General features: G+C 55.3%; 1 protein-coding gene across 1 annotated transcript in view; it reads right to left on the reverse strand.

The window, feature by feature from the left end:
• Positions 1-16,002: 16,002 nt before the first annotated feature.
• The window catches only part of IDS (iduronate 2-sulfatase), a 36,239-nt gene continuing 33,351 nt past the window's right edge, over positions 16,003-18,890 (reverse strand). The window contains exon 9 of the mRNA XM_078883837.1: positions 16,003-16,452. Within this exon, the coding sequence (XP_078739963.1) occupies positions 16,003-16,452 (450 nt within the window). The remainder of the gene's footprint in view (positions 16,453-18,890) is intronic.

Consider the following 18,890-nt stretch of genomic DNA (forward strand, 5'->3'; position numbering starts at 1 on the left):
CCACGCCCATTGGTTGGTCATGACCACGTCCATTGGTTGGTCATGTCCACGTCCATTGGTTGGTCATGTCCACGCCCATTGGTTGGTCATGACCACGTCCATTGGTTGGTCATGACCACGTCCATTGGTTGGTCATGACCACGCCCATTGGTTGGTCATGACCACGTCCATTGGTTGGTCATGACCACGCCCATTGGTTGGTCATGTCCACGTCCATTGGTTGGTCATGACCACGTCCATTGGTTGGTCATGTCCACGTCCATTGGTTGGACATGACCACGTCCATTGGTTGGACATGACCACGTCCATTGGTTGGTCATGACCACGTCCATTGGTTGGTCATGTCCACGTCCATTGGTTGGACATGACCACGTCCATTGGTTGGTCATGACCACGTCCATTGGTTGGTCATGTCCACGTCCATTGGTTGGTCATGACCACGTCCATTGGTTGGTCATGTCCACGTCCATTGGTTTGTCATGACCACGTCCATTGGTTGGTCATGTCCACGTCCATTGGTTGGTCATGTCCACGTCCATTGGTTGGTCATGACCACGTCCATTGGTTGGACATGGCCACGCCCATTGGTTGGACATGTCCACGCCCATTGGTTAGTCATGTCCACTCCCATTGGTTGGACATGGCCACGCCCATTGGTTGGACATGGCCACGCCCATTGGTTGGACATGTCCACGTCCATTGGTTGGTCATGACCACGTCCATTGGTTGGTCATGTCCACTCCCATTGGTTGGACATGGCCACGCCCATTGGTTGGACATGTCCACGTCCATTGGTTGGTCATGTCCACTCCCATTGGTTGGACATGTCCACGTCCATTGGTTGGTCATGTCCACGTCCATTGGTTGGACATGGCCACGTCCATTGGTTGGTCATGACCACGTCCATTGGTTGGTCATGTCCACTCCCATTGGTTGGTCATGTCCACTCCCATTGGTTGGACATGGCCACGCCCATTGGTTGGACATGGCCACGTCCATTGGTTGGTCATGACCACGTCCATTGGTTGGACATGTCCACGTCCATTGGTTGGACATGTCCACTCCCATTGGTTGGACATGTCCACGTCCATTGGTTGGTCATGTCCACTCCCATTGGTTGGACATGGCCACGCCCATTGGTTGGACATGTCCACGTCCATTGGTTGGTCATGTCCACGTCCATTGGTTGGTCATGTCCACGTCCATTGGTTGGTCATGTCCACGCCCATTGGTTGGACATGTCCACGTCCATTGGTTGGACATGTCCACGCCCATTGGTTGGTCATGGCCACGTCCATTGGTTGGTCATGTCCACGTCCATTGGTTGGTCATGGCCACGCCCATTGGTTGGACATGTCCACGTCCATTGGTTGGACATGTCCACGCCCATTGGTTGGTCATGGCCACGTCCATTGGTTGGTCATGTCCACGTCCATTGGTTGGTCATGGCCACGTCCATTGGTTGGACATGTCCACGTCCATTGGTTGGTCATGTCCACGTCCATTTGTTGGTCATGTCCACGTCCATTGGTTGGACATGTCCACGCCCATTGGTTGGACATGTCCACGCCCATTGGTTGGACATGTCCACGCCCATTGGTTGGACATGTCCACGTCCATTGGTTGGTCATGTCCACGTCCATTTGTTGGTCATGTCCACGTCCATTGGTTGGACATGTCCACGCCCATTGGTTGGACATGTCCACGCCCATTGGTTGGTCATGGCCACGCCCATTGGTTGGTCATGACCACGCCCATTGGTTGGTCATGACCACGTCCATTGGTTGGACATGACCACGTCCATTGGTTGGTCATGACCACGCCCATTGGTTGGTCATGACCACGTCCATTGGTTGGTCATGACCACGCCCATTGGTTGGTCATGACCACGTCCATTGGTTGGTCATGACCACGTCCATTGGTTGGTCATGACCACGTCCATTGGTTGGTCATGACCACGCCCATTGGTTGGTCATGACCACGTCCATTGGTTGGTCATGTCCACGTCCATTGGTTGGTCATGACCACGTCCATTGGTTGGTCATGTCCACTCCCATTGGTTGGTCATGTCCACTCCCATTGGTTGGTCATGACCACGTCCATTGGTTGGTCATGACCACGCCCATTGGTTGGTCATGACCACGCCCATTGGTTGGTCATGACCACGCCCATTGGTTGGACATGACCACATCCATTGGTTGGTCATGACCACGCCCATTGGTTGGTCATGACCACGTCCATTGGTTGGTCATGTCCACGTCCATTGGTTGGTCATGTCCACGCCCATTGGTTGGTCATGACCACGTCCATTGGTTGGTCATGACCACGTCCATTGGTTGGTCATGACCACGCCCATTGGTTGGTCATGACCACGTCCATTGGTTGGTCATGACCACGCCCATTGGTTGGTCATGTCCACGTCCATTGGTTGGTCATGACCACGTCCATTGGTTGGTCATGTCCACGTCCATTGGTTGGACATGACCACGTCCATTGGTTGGACATGACCACGTCCATTGGTTGGTCATGACCACGTCCATTGGTTGGTCATGTCCACGTCCATTGGTTGGACATGACCACGTCCATTGGTTGGTCATGACCACGTCCATTGGTTGGTCATGTCCACGTCCATTGGTTGGTCATGACCACGTCCATTGGTTGGTCATGTCCACGTCCATTGGTTTGTCATGACCACGTCCATTGGTTGGTCATGTCCACGTCCATTGGTTGGTCATGTCCACGTCCATTGGTTGGTCATGACCACGTCCATTGGTTGGACATGGCCACGCCCATTGGTTGGACATGTCCACGCCCATTGGTTAGTCATGTCCACTCCCATTGGTTGGACATGGCCACGCCCATTGGTTGGACATGGCCACGCCCATTGGTTGGACATGTCCACGTCCATTGGTTGGTCATGACCACGTCCATTGGTTGGTCATGTCCACTCCCATTGGTTGGACATGGCCACGCCCATTGGTTGGACATGTCCACGTCCATTGGTTGGTCATGTCCACGTCCATTGGTTGGACATGTCCACGTCCATTGGTTGGTCATGTCCACGTCCATTGGTTGGTCATGGCCACGTCCATTGGTTGGTCATGTCCACGCCCATTGGTTGGACATGTCCACGTCCATTGGTTGGACATGTCCACGCCCATTGGTTGGTCATGTCCACGTCCATTGGTTGGTCATGTCCACGTCCATTGGTTGGTCATGTCCACGCCCATTGGTTGGACATGTCCACGTCCATTGGTTGGACATGTCCACGCCCATTGGTTGGTCATGGCCACGTCCATTGGTTGGTCATGTCCACGTCCATTGGTTGGTCATGGCCACGCCCATTGGTTGGACATGTCCACGTCCATTGGTTGGACATGTCCACGCCCATTGGTTGGTCATGGCCACGTCCATTGGTTGGTCATGTCCACGTCCATTGGTTGGTCATGGCCACGTCCATTGGTTGGACATGTCCACGTCCATTGGTTGGTCATGTCCACGTCCATTTGTTGGTCATGTCCACGTCCATTGGTTGGACATGTCCACGCCCATTGGTTGGACATGTCCACGCCCATTGGTTGGACATGTCCACGCCCATTGGTTGGACATGTCCACGTCCATTGGTTGGTCATGTCCACGTCCATTTGTTGGTCATGTCCACGTCCATTGGTTGGACATGTCCACGCCCATTGGTTGGACATGTCCACGCCCATTGGTTGGTCATGGCCACGCCCATTGGTTGGTCATGACCACGCCCATTGGTTGGTCATGACCACGTCCATTGGTTGGACATGACCACGTCCATTGGTTGGTCATGACCACGCCCATTGGTTGGTCATGACCACGTCCATTGGTTGGTCATGACCACGCCCATTGGTTGGTCATGACCACGTCCATTGGTTGGTCATGACCACGTCCATTGGTTGGTCATGGCCACGCCCATTGGTTGGTCATGACCACGCCCATTGGTTGGTCATGACCACGTCCATTGGTTGGACATGACCACGTCCATTGGTTGGTCATGACCACGCCCATTGGTTGGTCATGACCACGTCCATTGGTTGGTCATGACCACGCCCATTGGTTGGTCATGACCACGTCCATTGGTTGGTCATGACCACGTCCATTGGTTGGTCATGACCACGTCCATTGGTTGGTCATGACCACGCCCATTGGTTGGTCATGACCACGTCCATTGGTTGGTCATGACCACGTCCATTGGTTGGTCATGACCACGTCCATTGGTTGGTCATGACCACGCCCATTGGTTGGTCATGACCACGTCCATTGGTTGGTCATGACCACGCCCATTGGTTGGTCATGACCACGCCCATTGGTTGGTCATGACCACGCCCATTGGTTGGACATGACCACATCCATTGGTTGGTCATGACCACGCCCATTGGTTGGTCATGACCACGTCCATTGGTTGGTCATGTCCACGTCCATTGGTTGGTCATGTCCACGCCCATTGGTTGGTCATGACCACGTCCATTGGTTGGTCATGACCACGTCCATTGGTTGGTCATGACCACGCCCATTGGTTGGTCATGACCACGTCCATTGGTTGGTCATGACCACGCCCATTGGTTGGTCATGTCCACGTCCATTGGTTGGTCATGACCACGTCCATTGGTTGGTCATGTCCACGTCCATTGGTTGGACATGACCACGTCCATTGGTTGGACATGACCACGTCCATTGGTTGGTCATGACCACGTCCATTGGTTGGTCATGTCCACGTCCATTGGTTGGACATGTCCACGCCCATTGGTTGGACATGTCCACGCCCATTGGTTGGTCATGGCCACGCCCATTGGTTGGTCATGACCACGCCCATTGGTTGGTCATGACCACGTCCATTGGTTGGACATGACCACGTCCATTGGTTGGTCATGACCACGCCCATTGGTTGGTCATGACCACGTCCATTGGTTGGTCATGACCACGCCCATTGGTTGGTCATGACCACGTCCATTGGTTGGTCATGACCACGTCCATTGGTTGGTCATGACCACGTCCATTGGTTGGTCATGACCACGCCCATTGGTTGGTCATGACCACGTCCATTGGTTGGTCATGACCACGCCCATTGGTTGGTCATGACCACGCCCATTGGTTGGTCATGACCACGCCCATTGGTTGGACATGACCACATCCATTGGTTGGTCATGACCACGCCCATTGGTTGGTCATGACCACGTCCATTGGTTGGTCATGTCCACGTCCATTGGTTGGTCATGTCCACGCCCATTGGTTGGTCATGACCACGTCCATTGGTTGGTCATGACCACGTCCATTGGTTGGTCATGACCACGCCCATTGGTTGGTCATGACCACGTCCATTGGTTGGTCATGACCACGCCCATTGGTTGGTCATGTCCACGTCCATTGGTTGGTCATGACCACGTCCATTGGTTGGTCATGACCACGTCCATTGGTTGGTCATGTCCACGTCCATTGGTTGGTCATGACCACGTCCATTGGTTGGTCATGACCACGCCCATTGGTTGGTCATGTCCACGTCCATTGGTTGGTCATGACCACGTCCATTGGTTGGTCATGTCCACGTCCATTGGTTGGTCATGACCACGTCCATTGGTTGGTCATGTCCACGTCCATTGGTTGGTCATGTCCACGTCCATTGGTTGGTCATGACCACGTCCATTGGTTGGTCATGTCCACGTCCATTGGTTGGTCATGACCACGTCCATTGGTTGGTCATGTCCACGTCCATTGGTTGGTCATGTCCACGTCCATTTGTTGGTCATGTCCACGTCCATTGGTTGGACATGTCCACGCCCATTGGTTGGACATGTCCACGCCCATTGGTTGGTCATGGCCACGCCCATTGGTTGGTCATGACCACGCCCATTGGTTGGTCATGACCACGTCCATTGGTTGGACATGACCACGTCCATTGGTTGGTCATGACCACGCCCATTGGTTGGTCATGACCACGTCCATTGGTTGGTCATGACCACGCCCATTGGTTGGTCATGACCACGTCCATTGGTTGGTCATGACCACGTCCATTGGTTGGTCATGACCACGTCCATTGGTTGGTCATGACCACGCCCATTGGTTGGTCATGACCACGTCCATTGGTTGGTCATGACCACGCCCATTGGTTGGTCATGACCACGCCCATTGGTTGGTCATGACCACGCCCATTGGTTGGACATGACCACATCCATTGGTTGGTCATGACCACGCCCATTGGTTGGTCATGACCACGTCCATTGGTTGGTCATGTCCACGTCCATTGGTTGGTCATGTCCACGCCCATTGGTTGGTCATGACCACGTCCATTGGTTGGTCATGACCACGTCCATTGGTTGGTCATGACCACGCCCATTGGTTGGTCATGACCACGTCCATTGGTTGGTCATGACCACGCCCATTGGTTGGTCATGTCCACGTCCATTGGTTGGTCATGACCACGTCCATTGGTTGGTCATGTCCACGTCCATTGGTTGGACATGACCACGTCCATTGGTTGGACATGACCACGTCCATTGGTTGGTCATGACCACGTCCATTGGTTGGTCATGTCCACGTCCATTGGTTGGACATGACCACGTCCATTGGTTGGTCATGACCACGTCCATTGGTTGGTCATGTCCACGTCCATTGGTTGGTCATGACCACGTCCATTGGTTGGTCATGTCCACGTCCATTGGTTTGTCATGACCACGTCCATTGGTTGGACATGTCCACGCCCATTGGTTGGACATGTCCACGCCCATTGGTTGGACATGTCCACGCCCATTGGTTGGACATGTCCACGTCCATTGGTTGGTCATGTCCACGTCCATTTGTTGGTCATGTCCACGTCCATTGGTTGGACATGTCCACGCCCATTGGTTGGACATGTCCACGCCCATTGGTTGGTCATGGCCACGCCCATTGGTTGGTCATGACCACGCCCATTGGTTGGTCATGACCACGTCCATTGGTTGGACATGACCACGTCCATTGGTTGGTCATGACCACGCCCATTGGTTGGTCATGACCACGTCCATTGGTTGGTCATGACCACGCCCATTGGTTGGTCATGACCACGTCCATTGGTTGGACATGTCCACGCCCATTGGTTGGACATGTCCACGTCCATTGGTTGGACATGTCCACGCCCATTGGTTGGACATGTCCACGCCCATTGGTTGGACATGTCCACGTCCATTGGTTGGTCATGTCCACGTCCATTTGTTGGTCATGTCCACGTCCATTGGTTGGACATGTCCACGCCCATTGGTTGGACATGTCCACGCCCATTGGTTGGTCATGGCCACGCCCATTGGTTGGTCATGGCCACGCCCATTGGTTGGTCATGACCACGCCCATTGGTTGGTCATGACCACGTCCATTGGTTGGACATGACCACGTCCATTGGTTGGTCATGACCACGCCCATTGGTTGGTCATGACCACGTCCATTGGTTGGTCATGACCACGCCCATTGGTTGGTCATGACCACGTCCATTGGTTGGTCATGACCACGTCCATTGGTTGGTCATGACCACGTCCATTGGTTGGTCATGACCACGTCCATTGGTTGGTCATGACCACGTCCATTGGTTGGTCATGACCACGCCCATTGGTTGGTCATGACCACGTCCATTGGTTGGTCATGACCACGCCCATTGGTTGGTCATGACCACGCCCATTGGTTGGTCATGACCACGCCCATTGGTTGGACATGACCACATCCATTGGTTGGTCATGACCACGCCCATTGGTTGGTCATGACCACGTCCATTGGTTGGTCATGTCCACGTCCATTGGTTGGTCATGTCCACGCCCATTGGTTGGTCATGACCACGTCCATTGGTTGGTCATGACCACGTCCATTGGTTGGTCATGACCACGCCCATTGGTTGGTCATGACCACGTCCATTGGTTGGTCATGACCACGCCCATTGGTTGGTCATGTCCACGTCCATTGGTTGGTCATGACCACGTCCATTGGTTGGTCATGACCACGTCCATTGGTTGGTCATGTCCACGTCCATTGGTTGGTCATGACCACGTCCATTGGTTGGTCATGACCACGCCCATTGGTTGGTCATGTCCACGTCCATTGGTTGGTCATGACCACGTCCATTGGTTGGTCATGTCCACGTCCATTGGTTGGTCATGACCACGTCCATTGGTTGGTCATGTCCACGTCCATTGGTTGGTCATGTCCACGTCCATTGGTTGGTCATGACCACGTCCATTGGTTGGTCATGTCCACGTCCATTGGTTGGTCATGTCCACGTCCATTGGTTGGTCATGACCACGTCCATTGGTTGGTCATGACCACGTCCATTGGTTGGTCATGTCCACGTCCATTGGTTGGTCATGACCACGTCCATTGGTTGGTCATGACCACGTCCATTGGTTGGTCATGACCACGTCCATTGGTTGGTCATGTCCACGCCCATTGGTTGGTCATGTCCACGCCCATTGGTTGGACATGAGGTCGTGGGTTCAATCCCAGACCCTGAGAGATGTTGACTACCTCGCCTGGTGCACAGGAGGTCGTGGGGAGGGGTGGGGGCTGGGTGGGGAGGGGAGGGTGGGGGTGGGAGGGGAGGGGCTGGTCACCCCGTGGTGCCCTTATAAAACTCAACGTTCAACCTACTCACGCCGGCTTGTGCCCGCCCTCACAGTCGGGCTTATTTGCGGAATACACCACGTTGCCCTGGCCGTTGACTCTGCAGGCCATTGACCGAGCAACCCAACGTGTTCCTACACCAGCTCCCTCCGCAGGACAATGTGTTTTTATTTTTTTATTTCTTTAAGTAGCGACAAAGTGACTGACGGAGCGAGTGGGAGGTGAGAGAGACGCCCAGACCCAGGGCTCGAACCCAGGTTCTGAGTGTGTGTGTCTCAGCGTCTCTGACACGGCCATAAGGAACCCAGACCCAGGGCTCGAACCCAGGTTCTTAGTGGTTCAGTGTCTCTGACACGGCCATTAGGAACCCAGACCCAGGGCTCGAACCCAGGTTCTTAGTGGTTCAGTGTCTCTGACACGGCCATTAAGAACCCAGACCCAGGGCTCGAACCCAGGTTCTGAGTGTGTGTGTCTCAGCGTCTGACACGGCCATCACGAACCCAGACCCAGGGCTCGAACCCAGGTTCTGAGTGTGAGTGGTTCAGCGTCTCTGACCCGGCCATCACGAACCCAGACCCAGGGCTCGAACCCAGGTTCTTAGTGGTTCAGTGTCTCTGACACGGCCATTAGGAACTCAGACCCAGGGCTCGAACCCAGGTTCTGAGTGTGAGTGGTTCAGCGTCTCTGACACGGCCATTAGGAACCCAGACCCAGGGCTCGAACCCAGGTTCTTAGTGGTTCAGTGTCTCTGACACGGCCATCACGAACCCAGACCCAGGGCTCGAACCCAGGTTCTGAGTGTGAGTGTCTCAGTGTCTCTGACACGGCCATTAGGAACCCAGACCCAGGGCTCGAACCCAGGTTCTGAGTGTGTGTGTCTCAGCGTCTCTGACACGGCCATTAGGAACCCAGACCCAGGGCTCGAACCCAGGTTCTGAGTGTGTGTGTCTCAGCGTCTCTGACACGGCCATTAGGAACCCAGACCCAGGGCTCGAACCCAGGTTCTGAGTGTGAGTGGTTCAGCGTCTCTGACACGGCCATTAGGAACCCAGACCCAGGGCTCGAACCCAGGTTCTGAGTGTGAGTGGTTCAGTGTCTCTGACACGGCCATTAGGAACCCAGACCCAGGGCTCGAACCCAGGTTCTGAGTGTGAGTGGTTCAGTGTCTCTGACACGGCCATTAGGAACCCAGACCCAGGGCTCGAACCCAGGTTCTGAGTGTGAGTGGTTCAGCGTCTCTGACACGGCCATTAGGAACCCAGACCCAGGGCTCGAACCCAGGTTCTGAGTGTGAGTGGTTCAGCGTCTCTGACACGGCCATTAGGAACCCAGACCCAGGGCTCGAACCCAGGTTCTGAGTGTGAGTGGTTCAGTGTCTCTGACACGGCCATTAGGAACCCAGACCCAGGGCTCGAACCCAGGTTCTGAGTGTGAGTGGTTCAGTGTCTCTGACACGGCCATTAGGAACCCAGACCCAGGGCTCGAACCCAGGTTCTGAGTGTGAGTGGTTCAGTGTCTCTGACACGGCCATTAGGAACCCAGACCCAGGGCTCGAACCCAGGTTCTTAGTGAGTGTCTCAGCGTCTCTGACACGGCCATTAGGAACCCAGACCCAGGGCTCGAACCCAGGTTCTGAGTGTGAGTGTCTCAGCGTCTCTGACACGGCCATTAGGAACCCAGACCCAGGGCTCGAACCCAGGATCTTAGTGAGTGTCTCAGCGTCTCTGACACGGCCATTAGGAACCCAGACCCAGGGCTCGAACCCAGGTTCTGAGTGTGAGTGTCTCAGCGTCTCTGACACGGCCATTAGGAACCCAGACCCAGGGCTCGAACCCAGGTTCTGAGTGTGAGTGGTTCAGTGTCTCTGACACGGCCATTAGGAACCCAGACCCAGGGCTCGAACCCAGGTTCTGAGTGTGAGTGGTTCAGCGTCTCTGACACGGCCATTAGGAACCCAGACCCAGGGCTCGAACCCAGGTTCTGAGTGTGAGTGGTTCAGTGTCTCTGACACGGCCATTAGGAACCCAGACCCAGGGCTCGAACCCAGGTTCTGAGTGTGTGTGTTTCAGCGTCTCTGACACGGCCATTAGGAACCCAGACCCAGGGCTCGAACCCAGGTTCTGAGTGTGAGTGGTTCAGTGTCTCTGACACGGCCATTAGGAACCCAGACCCAGGGCTCGAACCCAGGTTCTGAGTGTGAGTGGTTCAGCGTCTCTGACACGGCCATTAGGAACCCAGACCCAGGGCTCGAACCCAGGTTCTGAGTGTGAGTGGTTCAGTGTCTCTGACACGGCCATTAGGAACCCAGACCCAGGGCTCGAACCCAGGTTCTGAGTGTGAGTGGTTCAGTGTCTCTGACACGGCCATTAGGAACCCAGACCCAGGGCTCGAACCCAGGTTCTGAGTGTGAGTGGTTCAGCGTCTCTGACACGGCCATTAGGAACCCAGACCCAGGGCTCGAACCCAGGTTCTGAGTGTGAGTGGTTCAGCGTCTCTGACACGGCCATTAGGAACCCAGACCCAGGGCTCGAACCCAGGTTCTGAGTGTGAGTGGTTCAGTGTCTCTGACACGGCCATTAGGAACCCAGACCCAGGGCTCGAACCCAGGTTCTGAGTGTGAGTGGTTCAGTGTCTCTGACACGGCCATTAGGAACCCAGACCCAGGGCTCGAACCCAGGTTCTGAGTGTGAGTGGTTCAGTGTCTCTGACACGGCCATTAGGAACCCAGACCCAGGGCTCGAACCCAGGTTCTTAGTGAGTGTCTCAGCGTCTCTGACACGGCCATTAGGAACCCAGACCCAGGGCTCGAACCCAGGTTCTGAGTGTGAGTGTCTCAGCGTCTCTGACACGGCCATTAGGAACCCAGACCCAGGGCTCGAACCCAGGATCTTAGTGAGTGTCTCAGCGTCTCTGACACGGCCATTAGGAACCCAGACCCAGGGCTCGAACCCAGGTTCTGAGTGTGAGTGTCTCAGCGTCTCTGACACGGCCATTAGGAACCCAGACCCAGGGCTCGAACCCAGGTTCTGAGTGTGAGTGGTTCAGTGTCTCTGACACGGCCATTAGGAACCCAGACCCAGGGCTCGAACCCAGGTTCTGAGTGTGAGTGGTTCAGCGTCTCTGACACGGCCATTAGGAACCCAGACCCAGGGCTCGAACCCAGGTTCTGAGTGTGAGTGGTTCAGTGTCTCTGACACGGCCATTAGGAACCCAGACCCAGGGCTCGAACCCAGGTTCTGAGTGTGTGTGTTTCAGCGTCTCTGACACGGCCATTAGGAACCCAGACCCAGGGCTCGAACCCAGGTTCTGAGTGTGAGTGGTTCAGTGTCTCTGACACGGCCATTAGAAACCCAGACCCAGGGCTCGAACCCAGGTTCTGAGTGTGAGTGGTTCAGCGTCTCTGACACGGCCATTAGGAACCCAGACCCAGGGCTCGAACCCAGGTTCTGAGTGTGAGTGGTTCAGTGTCTCTGACACGGCCATTAGGAACCCAGACCCAGGGCTCGAACCCAGGTTCTGAGTGTGAGTGGTTCAGTGTCTCTGACACGGCCATTAGGAACCCAGACCCAGGGCTCGAACCCAGGTTCTGAGTGTGAGTGGTTCAGCGTCTCTGACACGGCCATTAGGAACCCAGACCCAGGGCTCGAACCCAGGTTCTGAGTGTGAGTGGTTCAGTGTCTCTGACACGGCCATTAGGAACCCAGACCCAGGGCTCGAACCCAGGTTCTGAGTGTGAGTGGTTCAGTGTCTCTGACACGGCCATTAGGAACCCAGACCCAGGGCTCGAACCCAGGTTCTGAGTGTGAGTGGTTCAGTGTCTCTGACACGGCCATTAGGAACCCAGACCCAGGGCTCGAACCCAGGTTCTTAGTGAGTGTCTCAGCGTCTCTGACACGGCCATTAGGAACCCAGACCCAGGGCTCGAACCCAGGTTCTGAGTGTGAGTGTCTCAGCGTCTCTGACACGGCCATTAGGAACCCAGACCCAGGGCTCGAACCCAGGATCTTAGTGAGTGTCTCAGCATCTCTGACACGGCCATTAGGAACCCAGACCCAGGGCTCGAACCCAGGTTCTTAGTGGTTCAGCGTCTCTGACACGGCCATTAGGAACCCAGACCCAGGGCTCGAACCCAGGTTCTTAGTGGTTCAGTGTCTCTGACCCGGCCATTAGGAACCCAGACCCAGGGCTCGAACCCAGGTTCTTAGTGAGTGTCTCAGCGTCTCTGACACGGCCATTAGGAACCCAGACCCAGGGCTCGAATCCAGGTTCTTAGTGGTTCAGCGTCTCTGACACGGCCATTAGGAACCCAGACCCAGGGCTCGAACCCAGGTTCTTAGTGAGTGTCTCAGCGTCTCTGACACGGCCATTAGGAACCCAGACCCAGGGCTCGAACCCAGGTTCTGAGTGTGAGTGTCTCAGCGTCTCTGACACGGCCATTAGGAACCCAGACCCAGGGCTCGAACCCAGGTTCTTAGTGAGTGTCTCAGCGTCTCTGACACGGCCATTAGGAACCCAGACCCAGGGCTCGAACCCAGGTTCTTAGTGAGTGTTTCAGCGTCTCTGACACGGCCATTAGGAACCCAGACCCAGGGCTCGAACCCAGGTTCTTAGTGGTTCAGCGTCTCTGACACGGCCATCACGAACCCAGACCCAGGGCTCGAACCCAGGTTCTTAGTGGTTCAGTGTCTCTGACACGGCCATTAGGAACCCAGACCCAGGGCTCGAACCCAGGTTCTGAGTGATAGTGGTTCAGTGTCTCTGACACGGCCATTAAGAACCCAGACCCAGGGCTCGAACCCAGGTTCTTCGTAGTGTGAAGCAGTCTCCCCACCTCCGACGAAGCACGGCTGCCCATCTTCTTGGTTCTTTCGGTAAAGTCGCGATGAAGGGAAATAATAAAATAATAAAACATCATCAAATACAATTCTCACGACGTTTCGGCCACAACGCAAGCGGCCGTCCTCAGGTGAAGAACAGGTCTGTCGGAAAGACAGCGTCTGAATGAGCACCACCAAGCTTGGCAGCGTATATTTAAGCTGCTGGGTTAGGGGAGGAAGGGCGCCTTGACAAAGCAATTTGCATATCAAGAGGCATTTAGTAATATTTATGGGAAATGCAGATATGGGATTCGTCACTACTTGTGGAATGCGTAGGTGGGTGGGGGGTCTCAAAGTCATATTATGGCCGTGCGTTATGTAGGATTAGCAGCATCAAAGGGAAATAAATATGCGCTGCCAAGCTTGGTGGTGCTCATTCAGACGCTGTCTTTCCGACAGACCCGTTCTTTACCTGAGGACGGCTGCTTGCGTTGTGGCCGAAACGTCGTGAGAATTATTTTGTTTAATTTTTATTATTTCCCTTCTACGTGACTTTACCGAAAGAACCAAGAAGATGAATCCCTGCAGTCACGAAAGATTTAAATCCGAAAAACAAAAGATGATGTTGATGTTAATGATGATGATGTTGATGATGTTAATGATGATGATGTGAATGACGCTGTCTTTCCGACAGACCCGTTCTTTACCTGAGGACGGCTGCTTGCGTTGTGGCCGAAACGTCGTAAGAATTGTTTTATTTTATTATTTCCCTTCTACGTGGTGGCTTTACCGAAAGAACCAAGAAGTTGTTTTCATTTATTAGATTTTTTTTACCTCTGTGGTGACTTTACCGAAAAAAACCACAAAGAAGATGAATCCTTGCAGTCACGAAAACTTCTAATCTAGAGTTGACTGCCAAGTCATTGTCCGTGGTGCTGACATTAACACAAAAAACGCCACTGTTCTTGCTGTGGGTTTAACGCCTGATGATGATTGCTTGCGTTGCAGTCGAAACGTCGTGAGAATTGTATTTTATTATGTTTTATTATTTTATTATTTCCCTTCTACATGGCGACTTTACCGAAAGAACCAAGAAGATGAATCCCTGCGGTCGCGAAAGCTTCTAATCGACACGAAACAGCTCCCACACACACACGCACGCACACGCACACGCGCACACGCACGCACACACACGCACGCACGCACACACACACACGCACACACACGCGCGCACACACACGCGCACACGCACGCACGCGCACACGCACGCACGCACACGCACGCACACGCACACACACGCACACACACGCACACGCACGCACACGCGCACACACACACACACACACGCGCACGCGCACACACACACACACGCACGCGCACACACGCGCACGCACACACACACACACACGCACACACACACGCACACACACTGCTACAACGTTAACCTTCAAATCTTTTAAGGAGCTCATGGACACGGACATAAATAACAAAAACCGGCAGACACCGTCAAGTGCAAATGTACCAAGAGACACAAAATCTCTCCGCCCTCGTGCAGCCTCGGCAGACACTGTCGGAGCGAGTGACGTTGTCAAGCGCCGATGGAATCCTCTGGGCGCTGGAGGAGTGGAGGGGTGGGGAGGGGTGGGATGGTGGCCAGCACCACGCCCGGCCGCCTTTGTCTCCCCGGGGGCGATGTTGAGTAGACACCGCAGCAGCTGGTACTAATTTGAGGCCGAGTGGACCTAGGGGAGGGCTCGCGAGCGGTTCAGATCAATCGCGAACCGCTGGGCGGTGGCCGTGGGCGGAATTCGTAGCGCCAACCGCTGCACCACCGCCGTGGGCGGAATTCGTAGCGCCAACCGCTGCACCACCACTCCCCACCACCACCAACACCACCGTAACCACCACCAACACCACCGTAACCACCACCAACACCACCGTAACCACCACCAACACCACCGTAACCACCACCAACACCACCGTAACCACCACCAACACCACCGTAACCACCACCAACACCACCGTAACCACCACCAACACCACCGTAACCACCAAAGGCACAGAGCCCCATGTAGCCTGTGACAGGCTGTCGGGGCAAGTGCTGTTAGCAAGCGGCACCTGTGAAGGATGCTGGGCACTGTGTGTGTGTGTGTCACTGTGTGTGTGTGTGTCACTGTGTGTGTGTCACTGTGTGTGTGTGTCACTGTGTGTGTGTGTCACTGTGTGTGTGTGTGTCACTGTGTGTCACTGTGTGTCACAGTGTGTGTGTGTCACTGTGTGTGTGTGTGTCACTGTGTGTGTCACTGTGTGTGTCACTGTGTGTGTCTGTGTGTGTGTGTGTGTGGGTCACACACACACACACACAGTGCCCGGCACATTCACCACAATCACCACTATCACCACTATCACCACAATCACCACCATAATCACCACCACAATCACCACCACAATCACCATCACAGTCACCGTCACAGTCACCGTCACCACCACAGTCACCACCACAGTCACCGTCACCACCACCACCACCGCCACCACCGCCGCCACCACCGCCACCACCACCACCGTGAGAGCTTCCTCAAACACCTCAATTAACGGCGCCAAACTTGCGCGCGACTCTGGCAGCCAACCTCTTCATGGCTCCAGCGTGCTTCACCACCATCACCTCCTCCTCCACCACCTCCACCTCCTCAAGGTCCACCTCCTCCACCTCCTCCTCCCCCAGCGGTCCACCCTTGCCGCCCCCGTAGCCCGCCGCGCCGGCAAGGTTGCGATCCTCCCCGGGGTCGCGGCCTAGCAAGTAGAACTCGCGGGCGACAGGCCTCGAGAAGTCGCCCCTGAAGGAGCGCGGGTCGAAGGGCACCCAGGCGGAGTAGCGGTAGTGCCGGGTGCGCGCAGAGTAGCCCATCACGCGGATGTCGGCCAGGGAGGGGAGGTCGGAGTTGGGGCCGGGGTGAAGGCCGGGACGGGGGTACTGGCTGTACGCGATCTTGTCTTCGTCGTCGTCGTCGTCGTTGTCGTTGTTGTTGTTGTCGTCCTGGGGGTGCGTGGGTAGGAAAGGTTGGAATAGACACACAAAGATGCGCCGTGTGTAGCCTTGACAGGCTGTAGGGGCAAGTGTGTGTGTGTGTGTAGACACACATGCACACACACACAATGTGTACACACACACACACAACATATACACACATGCACACACACAACATGTACACACACACAACGTGTACACACACACACACAAGCACACACACAACATGTACACATACACACAAAGATCCGCCGTGTGTAGCCTTGACAGGCTGTAGGGGCAAGTGTTGTGTGTGTGTGTACACACACGTACACACACACAACGTGTACACACACACACACACAACATATACACACACACATGCACACACACAACATGTACACACACACACACAACATGTACACACACAAGCACACACACACACAAGCAACATGTACACACACACACATGTACACACACACACATGTACACACACACACATGTACACACACACACAAAGATCCCCCGTGTAGCCTTAACAGGCTGTAGGGGAAAGTGTTGGGTGTGTGTACACACACAACATGTACACACACACAACGTGTACACACACACACAACGTGTACACACACACACACAACGTGTACACACACACACAACGTGTACACACACACACAACGTGTACACACACACACAACGTGTACACACACACACACACACCAACATGTACACACACACACACACACAACGTGTACACACACACACACAACGTGTACACACACACACACAACGTGTACACACACACACAACGTGTACACACACACACAACGTGTACACACACACACAACGTGTACACACACACACACACACCAACATGTACACACACACACACACACAACGTGTACACACACACACACAACGTGTACACACACACACACAACGTGTACACACACACACACAACGTGTACACACACACACACCAACATGTACACATACAAACAATGATCCCCCGTGTAGCCTTAACAGGCTGTAGGGGCAAGTGTTGTGTGTGTGTGTACACACACGTACACACACACACAACGTGTACACACGCACACACAAGGTGTACACACACACACACAAGCACACACACACACACAACATGTACTCACACACACAAGCAACATGTACACACATGCACACACACAACATGTACACACACACACACCCACCCACCCACACACACACACACACCCACCCACCCACACACACCCACACACACACACACACCCACACACACCCACCCACCCACACACACACACACACACCTCCACCCACACACCCACACACCCACCCACCCACCCACCCACACCCACCCACACCCACCCACACACCCACCCACCCATACACACACACCCACCCACACACACACACCTACACCCACACACCCACACACCCACCCACCCACACCCACACACCTGTGAGGGTTTAGAGACGTTGAGGATGAGTGCTGCCCGACTGCGCCCCTCTGTGCACGTGTCCACACACCCACACCCACCCACACCCACCCACACACACACACCTCCACCCACCCACACCCACCCACACACACACCCCCACACACACACACACACACCCACCCACACACACCCACACCCACCCACACCCACCCACACACACACACCTCCACCCACCCACACCCACCCACACACACACCCCCACACACACACACACACACACCCACCCACACACACACACCTCCACCCACACCCACCCACACACACACACCTCCACCCACCCACACACACCCACCCACCCACCCACCCACCTCCACACACACACCCACCCACCCACACACCCCCACCCCCACACACACCCCCACCCACACCCACACCCACACCCCCACCCACACCCACACACCCACCCACACACACACACACCCACCCACCCACCCACAAACACACCTCCACCCACCCACACACCCACCCACCCACACACCCCCACCCACACCCCCACACACCCACCCACACACCCACCCACCCACACACCCACCCACCCACACACCCACACACACCCACACACCCCCACCCACCCACACCCACACACCCCCACCCACCCACACCCACACACCCCCACCCACCCACACCCACACACCCCCACCCACCCACACCCACACACCCCCACCCACCCACACCCACACACCCCCACCCACCCACACCCACACACCCCCACCCACCCACACCCACACACCCCCACCCACCCACACCCACCCCCACCCACCCCCACCCACCCACACCCACACACCCCCACCCACCCACACCCACCCACCCACCCACACACCCCCACCCACACACACACACCCACCCACACACACACACCCACCCACACACACACACACCCACACCCACCCACACACACACCCACACCCACCCACCCACACCCCCCCACACACCCACACCCCCACACCCACACCCCCACACACACACCCACAC

The sequence above is a fragment of the Lampetra fluviatilis genome, chromosome 73, assembly GCF_964198595.1.
Source record: "Lampetra fluviatilis chromosome 73, kcLamFluv1.1, whole genome shotgun sequence".
NCBI classification, from domain to species: Eukaryota; Metazoa; Chordata; class Hyperoartia; order Petromyzontiformes; family Petromyzontidae; genus Lampetra; species Lampetra fluviatilis.